Source organism: Rattus norvegicus, chromosome 10 (assembly GCF_021556685.1).
Source record: "Rattus norvegicus strain SHRSP/BbbUtx chromosome 10, alternate assembly SHRSP_T2T, whole genome shotgun sequence".
Taxonomy (NCBI): Eukaryota; Metazoa; Chordata; class Mammalia; order Rodentia; family Muridae; genus Rattus; species Rattus norvegicus.
The window spans coordinates 74,108,779-74,117,397 of NC_141543.1; the positions used below are offsets into that span (position 1 = coordinate 74,108,779).

Sequence of the window (8,619 nt, forward strand, 5' to 3'; positions counted from 1 at the left end):
ATCCTCCCCTAAGCTGGGGAGTGCAGCAGCATCACTCACATGGCAGCTGGGATTTGAGGACATAGCAGCAGTCATTTCACACAGCTTTGGGCCTCTGTGTCTTTCATTAAAGCACTTTGTTTCCTTGTATGTTTGAAAATATCGTTTTCTCTAGCATCTAAAGAATTCGTTTGCCTGCTTTAAAAAGAAATTAAATATCCAGTTTAATAAATCTGACTTGAAAAGACTTGTGCAGCTCTGTCCTTTTCTAAAGCTGTGAAACTGAGGCCCACATGGCTCACAGTGCAGTAGTAGTGACCTGGGAAGTGTACATCTGATCCTCAGTATAGCTCTCCTGGTTGGGGAGCAGTATCCCAGAAATGGACATCAACACTAGAGTCGGTATGGAGATTCCACACACCCATACACCCATCTCTCTATTCCCATCAGAGTATTTGTACCTGTCTACCATTGTGATGCTTACTATTGTCAGTTTGATAAAGTCTAGAACCTAGAAGGCAGGGCTCTAACACACCTGTGAGGCTATCTAAACTAGATTAACCTCTGGGTGTCCCTGTGTGGGATTTCCTGGATTCATTCCTTGAAGTGGGAAGACCCACCTTAACTCTGAGTGGCTTCCTGCCTTGAGGTGGAGTCCTGACCTGAAGGTACAAGGCGAAACACGTTAACACTAGCATTTGTCTTGGGCTGACTAGATGCAGTGTTGAACAGCTGCCCCTCACTCCTGCTGCTGTGACTCCCACCATGATGGGCTGTACCCTGGGACCGTGAGCCAAAATAACCCTCCCTTACATCCCTTTGGCCAGAGAACGATGTTAAAGCAGTGGGGAAAGTAATTAACACGAGAACTTAGTTTGTTCTTAGTAAACCCTGAGGCTTAACTTATCTGTTATATAACCTCCCCAGGTAGCTCTTAAACCAGTGTTAGTTCACCTTACTGTTTTCTGTCTGATAACACAACAGGCAGGCCCTTCATTTTGCCTCTCTGTATCAGAAGAACCTCTGGACATCTGTGTATGCTAGAATTCATCAGGGAACTCAAGGATATGTGCCAGCTTACAAGAATGGCAGAGAAGGGAATGTGTTCACTGGAGACTTAAACTGAAAGTCTTGGATCTCTATTTCTAGACACAGTTTCCAGCAAGTTGCAAAACAACAATGTTTACACTATCGCCAAGAGGAATGTGGAGGGGCAGGACATGCTGTACCAGTCCCTGAAGCTCACTAATGGCATTTGGATTTTGGCAGAGCTGCGGATCCAGCCAGGAAACCCCAATTATACGGTAAGGCCTTTGCCAGAGTGTGTGAGAGGGGTTAGAGTACAGAGGTAAGAACCTGTACATTTATTCCGTAGTGTGCTGCAGAGACCTGAGGAAGTACTTCCCACCTGAGAAACCCCAAAACAAGCATGCACTCTGTCAGGGAGTCCAAGTCGCATTCATGAAGTGCCTCCTCTTCTCACTGTGGTCTTCTGACTTATTAGGCATGGTGCTGGGGCAGACCAGGGTAGACCTTCTGCCTCTGACTGTAAGGAGTTCTGCAAACCCATCACTTCTCTGACACCTAGAGATACCTCCTGCTCGGCATCAGTGTGGTGCGAGAATAGGCCGTTAGAGGAATGTCTCTAGCTGGGCACCAGGTCACACCTGCAATTCTAGAAAAAGAAAGGTGGATCGCTATAAATGTGAAGCTAGCCAGGACTTCTTCGTGAGACCCTGCCTTAAAAAAAGCCAAAAACAAACAAACAAACAAAACCCCTGTGTTCTGAGGCTGGAGAGAGATGGTAAGGGTGCTTGCTGAACAGCCAGCCTTACCAGTTCAGTGAGAGAGCCGTCCCAACATGTTGGGATAGAAAGGATAGAGCAGAGGGCCCAGTGCACTCCACAAAAAAACAAAACAAAAGCCATCTCCTAGCTTGCTTACATTGGACCTTGTCTACTTTCAGAGTTCTTGGCCTTAGGATGTCTAGACCTAGATTTGAACATGTAACTAATTAGTCATTCTTAACCATGGTTTCCTTAACAGGGAGAGAAGTCTCCAGCCTATAGGTTTCTCCTGTAGCTTAAGAAACCTCCTCCAGGGGGTTGGGAATTTAGCTCAGTGGTAGAGCACTTGCCTAGCAAGCGCAAGGCCCTGGGTTTGGTCCCCAGCTCCGAAAAAAAAGAAAAAGAAAAAGAAGAAAGAAAGAAACCTCCTCTAGAATACCATTGAGCAGAAGTAAAAGTTACTGGATGGCTTTGCCCAGGAGAAACTACCACTTTGCTCGGCAGTGAACACTGGTCCTCGAGGCCCTAAGCTCTGGTGCTGATATAAAGTGTGATCTCCCAAGAAGCCTTGAGATGAGGAAATACCTTACTCTCATGTTAGACTGTTTAGAAAGAATTGGCAGGGGAAGAAGATTCAATAATGACTAGTTCTGAGGAATGTCCTAGACCAAGGGATTGTGGTTAAAAAGATTGAGAGAGGCCAGTGGGATGGCACAGTAGACAAAGTTACCAAGCCTGATAAACTGATAAAGGAGAGAATGCCCCCTCCAACTGTCCTCTAACCACCACAAGTACTGTGGCACATACACAAATAAATGAAATAAATGCAATTTCTTTTTTTTTTTTAAAGGATGATGAATGAGACTAGACCCTAGTGACAGATCTGTGATTCCAACTATGTGGGAGGCTTAGGCAGAAAGATCGAAAGTTTAAGGCCAGAGTAGGCAACTCAGAGATTCAGTCTCAAAGAAAAACTAAAACTTGGGCTGGGGAATGTCACTCAATGGCAGAACTCCTGTCAGCTAGGCCACACCACAGGTTCAACCCCTAGTATTAAAAGTGGGGAAAAATGATTAATGACATTGTTCAAACTCATGTAGAATTTGGGGGGAGGGGAGGTTAATAGGCAAGTGATATTTAAGGTTCAGATGTTGTTGATGGGTCCTGATGCACATTGTTTGAGATGGACTGTTCATTCTCTTAGATAAACTATACAAATATTTTATTTTGGAAGTACTCACAAGACTTTTAGTGGGACTTTTCTTTTAACCCAGTTTTTCATAATGTTAATGTCTTACACATCTACTTTCAAGACTAGAAAATAACTAATGTAGCTGTGGACATGAATGAGACTGTACATTACATACTCTCTTAGGGAGGGGCAGAATGACCTGTTTTTCTGTGTGCGAGGGATCATTTATGGCTTGGTTTGGGGTGGTTTTTTTGGTTTTGTTTTTTGTTTTGCTGGAGTCGGGTGTTTGTTTGTTTGTTTGTTTGTTTGTTTGTTTGTTTGTTTTTGAGGCAGGGTTTTACCAGGTAGCCCATGGCCTGGAATTCATTATATAATCCAGGCTGGTCTCAAACTCAGATTGAGCTGCCTCTGCCTCCTAGGTGTTGGAATGTGGACCCAGCCCTGGCAAGCACTCATTGGTTCTCCACGACGATTATATCATTTTGAGAATGTTACAGAAAATAAGTCATCACATAGTCTCTTTCTCACGTGTCTGTGTGAGATGTGCGTATATGTTCATATGTATGTGTGCTCACTGTGTCTTAGTTGATGTTCTATTACTGTGAGGAGACACTGTGACCACAGCAAATCTTAAAGAGACACCTCAACCCCTGCCCAGCCCCCCGTGGCACACTTCCTCCAACAAGGCCACACCTACTGCAGCAAGGCTCTACCTCCAAGCATGCTGCTCCCTGTGAGCCTAGGGGGCCATTTTCATTTAAACCACCACAAGCAGCCTTACCCAAAGCCTCTTTTCTGTCAAAGCATCCCTGTGCCAAGAGCTACATCTTATACCTAGGAAAGAAGCCGAAAAGGAATCAACTCCATTTAATGATCACATGGGGTCAAATGAATGTGAGCACACTTTAAAGCCCTAGAGGCTTTATGTATTTATGCCAACACAGACATTGTAAACAGTTTTGGTAAAGGTGGTGTTCATATTCAAGTGAAACCCTTTTCATATCACCACATCAGCAAGCTGTTGTCCTGTGTTGGAGCTGACAGGTCCAGACAGATATAGGAGGGTTCCTTGAGAGGTTTCTAGGTAAAATGGCCAGGATTCTTACTGCCTAGGTAAGCATGTTCACATGCACTAAGCTGCAGAGTAAGTTTGATGCCCTGCTCAGGGCTATGTTCAGTTTCCCTGGCCTCCAGAAGATGCACATCTCTGAGGACTGGGATGTCTTCACATTTAATGCACATGAATTTGAAGACAAGATGGCTGACGGTCAAGGTCATCCTTTTGTAGTCCTCAGGGTAAGTGGCAAGTCCTATACTCTGGACGACTCCATCTACCTTACCAGTCATGTCCACTAGTAAATCTTATATCCAATTTTTAATGATGATGATGATGATGATGATGATGATGATGATGATGATGATGATAACAATCAATGGCCTAGGAGTAAATTCAGTACACTAAAGTATAAATAAAAGAATAAAAGAGGCTAGGCTGGAGCCTGGCCTACTGACATATACCATTAATTCTTTACAGCACTCAGGTAGTAGAGGCAGGCAGATCTCTGAGTTTGAAGCCAGCCTGGTCTCTATAGAGTTCCAGAGCAGTCAGGGCAAAATAGTAAGATCTTGTCTCCAAAAGAAAAAAAAGACAGTGAAGTTTTTGTCCCTGGGGAACACTTTTAAGCTATATCCACCTTCCATTTACCCATACATCTTTCTGTTGTTGCTGCATTCTTGGTGGGGCTTGATGGGCAGTGTTGCTATATGGTTGATGTCAGTGGTGATATATCACATAAAAATATGTGCAGCTTTTCACACGGGTGCTAAGGATCCAAATTGTGTGCTCAAGTTTATACAGCAGCTACTTTACCTGCTGAGCCACTCCCCAGCTCTGTGTTTTCGTGTTTATAAGACAGTGTCTCACTCTAGCCCAGGCTGGCCTAGAACTCACTGTGTAGTCAAAGCTAACCTCAGACTCAGCAGTTCTCCCATTTCTGCCTCCCAAGTGCTGGGAGTCAGTTATTTTTTTGTCCTTTACCATAAGAAACTTTTTATATTGATGTTTAGTTAGAACACTGGTTCCCCTGGGGTCAGAGACGTTCATATTTTATTTAGCATGGATCATTTTCATGCTTGGGAAAGCCACACAGGCTGTGTAGGTCTGTATAGCACAGCTCGATACCAACGAAGTTGGAGTTCTGAAATCCATGGTTTATAGTAATGTGAGCTCTTTGGCTGTTCCAATCATAGAGTGTCTCAGAGTGGCAGAAAGTGTCTTGATGTGAATGCTTAGATGCCTCTGGAGCCAATGCCATCTCCATGCTAATCTCCTTTCTCCTTCTCTTCACAGCTGTCGCTGAAGTGTAGAGCCCCTGAAGTCTCTCAGTACATCTATCAGGTCTACGACAGCATTTTGAAAAACTAATAAATGGGTCCAGTCAGCCTGTAATCAGTGCAAGCCACGAACTCTTAACTGAAAGACATTGTATTGTTGTGTAGAGCCTGAACCCAAACCCTGCGGTACCCACCCCGGTAGTGGCCAGTCATTTTGTGCTGATATTAGCACTCACCCCATTGGTAGGTTAGCTTCCCGTGACATCTCCTTCCACTATCGCCCACCTCTGCCACCTGCCGCTGCTCTCTGTCCTTAGTTGTGAGTTCCTCTGTGCTGTGCCAATGGCTAGCCTTTTCTACACCCTCTTTTGAGTGTAGTTTGATATTTTGTAATCGAAAGCTCATTTCACAAGCAGAAAAAGGCAACAAGTTAATTAGAGCGAGGAAGAGTGTCACTGAAACATACACTGCACCTTATTGTTTTATATTTTTGTACAGATGAGATAGATATTGAGGTAGAACGCTGAGTAGAAAGGGTGACTGACCCTCCTCAGACACAGTCTTATTGGAGACATATGGCCCTGGCCCCTTCTGGGGCAAGGAGAGGCGACCCCACTCCTGGTCTTTTGCATTTTCACCTTGGCCACGCCTTCCAGCTCTCTTATGCCCATGCTCTCTCATTTGGCGACCACATTGATGTTTCTGAGTGCAGGGACACTGGACATGTGAGCACAGTGCTGAGAGATGGCAGAGCTGTGCTCGTGTCTACAGCGCTAGCCCAGGAGTCACCCTGAGGAGGCTGGGTAGACATGAGTAAGAACACAGCGCCCTCCCCTAGCCTCCTTCCCTGTTTTTCAGGGCTAGTTCAGATTTAAAGTCAGTGTTTGAGAGTTAAGACAGACTTTAGTGACTTCCCCAACCCTGTTTTTCTACAAAGAAAGGTGATAGGGGAGAAGGGTGCTGCCAAGGTGGCCTCTTGGCTCTTGAGTAGCAGAGCTGAGACTGGTCCCGACCTCCATCAGCTTCCCTATGTGGCCGGCTCATTATTCTTTCCTTAAAGCCTCTGCCTTTCCTGTGCCTGCCTGTGGCTCTTTGCACACTCCATACTGAGTTTGGTGCTCCACCCATTCCCTGGCGTCCGGTGGCAGCTGGCGTCTCAGTTACATGAGTTTGCATCCAGGTAACAAGAGTGAAAGCGGAGCTGACATTCGCCAGGCTGTCCTGGAGCCACAGTTCGGAGGCTGGCCAGTGAGCAGTGAGTATAGAAGTGTGTAGAGGTGTTGCCAATTCTCACTGTCCCTCACCTCACTGATCTGCCCTCCATCCATGGTACTCAAGCTCCAAAGCACAGGAAGATCATTCCAGAAGGCTGTGTAGTTCTTGTCATCTCACAGAGGACTGGGGATGGGAAGTCCTCTCCCTAAGGAATTGGTATGAGCCATCGAAGAAAGCCTCATACTGTCACCCTGCTTGAGATGTGGCACTTGTTGCACAGCCTGGCACCTGGTATTCAGGGTCCATTCAGAGTCCTATGCTCAAGGCAGAAGCATGCCAGGGTCCAAAGACCTCATGTAGGACTCAGACCTGACCCACTGGATCCCGAGGAGAAACTGGAAAAATCAGGGTAGAAACCAGCTTCTTTTAAAAGTGTGTCTGGAGTGATCCTATTTCCTCCCAAAGTCTTTAAGAGGATTGCTGGCTGGCAAAAAAGAAATAACATCCCTCTCTCACTCTCTCACTCTCTCACTCACTCACTCACTCACTCACTCACTCACTCACCATGTGGGGAGTAAGAAATACTGCAGGGTTGTGTGGGAGGCAGGTGGTATATTGGGTGGAAAGCAAGTTGACCAAGTTCCCTTGTCGGTGCCGATTCCTGGAGTCAGTTGGATGTGAGTGGTGTAAGGGATTCCCACTACAGACAGTGTTCTCATCTCAAAGCAAATTCCCAAAAGTACATGTGTCAGGGCAAGCAGAAAATTTTATACCAGAACATGTCCACCCCAGAAACTAAGGCCTCTATCAGCCCCTCTACCAGTGACAGATACCAGCTGTGGTTCTCTGCTGGCCTGAGCCCATCCATGCTGTCTGACTCCCTCTTGTTTTTACCCCAAGGGAGTTAGGAGGAGGCAAGGAGCTCTCCTGAAGAGACTCTGTTGCCTTCCTGAAGCTTCCCCTTCAGGTCAGTTTCGAGCTTGACTAGATTGGGAGAACTGGGGTCAGTTTATCCTGTATCTGCTCTCCTTGGCTGAAGTGTGTCGCTGTTGAAAGCTGAAGTACAGAGGGCAGGGAAGCAAACCCACCAGAGCTCTATCTGGTCAGATTCCCCACGTGTTTGTTCCCAGCCTGGTCCCTATTGTGAAGCTTGGGACTGGGACCAGGTGCGGAGAGTAAAAGCTGTCCCAGGAATGCGTAGTTTCCTGTTCTGTCGGGGTCTGTTGTTGGGGAGGTGGGGATTGGGGAGCCTTTACCTTGTGTATTCACCAATAAACTCATTTACACAAAATAAAGTTTGCGAAATATACTTTGTTCTCAGGACTCATACCCCAGGACAGTGTATAGCTGGCTAGAGAAAGGACCGTAGTAACTGTTCTTTTCTTTTTAAATAGCCCTAGCCCTCCCAAGGGGTTCAGCCAGTTGAAATTAGAATTGAGGAAAAAGTATATCAAGAAGCCACATGTTCAAGTCTCAAGTTCCATAACTTCAGGAAGGTGTGCATGGGAGGGAGAGTCACTTGGGCAGCGGTTCCCAGGGCTAGGCAGAATGGCAGTGGCTTCCCCTGGGTTGTCAGTTTCTGCCAGCACAGCCAATGGCAGGAACATAGTTGAGCTGCTACTAGGTGCCTGTGCACTCAGGTGCAAAAGCCTTTTGAACCCAGGGCCTGCATGTTCCCAAGCAAACAGGATAGCCAGTGCCATAAAGAAATCATCCCAAGGAGTCCACAACTACTTGTATTGCTTGGGGCACCCATGTGGTTTGCTGAAATGGCAGCATTGGTGTCTCCTACAGCCTGCACCTAGAGGAAGAGTTAAAAGGAAGCTCAAGGGCTGGAGAGATGGCTCAGCGGTTAAGAGCACCCGACTGCTCTTCCAGAGGTCCTGAGTTCAATTCCCAGCAACCACATGGTGGCTCACAACCATCTGTAAAGAGATCCGATTCCCTCTTCTGGTGTATCTGAAGACAGCTACAGTGTACTTGTATATAATAAATGAATAAATAAATCTTTAAAAAAAAAAAAAAGGAAGCTCAAGAAGCACTTGGGCGAGTCCTTGCACATCTCAAGTATAGATTGAGTTTGGAGTCTACAGCACTTGGATGCTCAGTCAA

At 46.1% G+C, this 8,619-nt stretch overlaps 1 protein-coding gene across 19 annotated transcripts in view; it reads left to right on the forward strand.

Moving 5' to 3' along the window:
- Ap2b1 (adaptor related protein complex 2 subunit beta 1) overlaps positions 1-7,802 on the forward strand; it is a 112,268-nt gene extending 104,466 nt beyond the window's left edge. For 18 of the 19 annotated variants that reach the window (XM_087569512.1, XM_087569511.1, XM_087569522.1 and 15 more), the window contains 2 exons: positions 1,129-1,283; positions 5,309-7,802. In XM_087569512.1, coding sequence (XP_087425638.1) covers positions 1,129-1,283; positions 5,309-5,383 — 230 coding nt within the window. In that variant the 3' untranslated portion in view covers positions 5,384-7,802. The remainder of the gene's footprint in view (positions 1-1,128; positions 1,284-5,308) is intronic. The other variant, NM_080583.2, reaches the window with a different exon arrangement.
- The last annotated feature ends 817 nt before the right edge of the window (positions 7,803-8,619 follow it).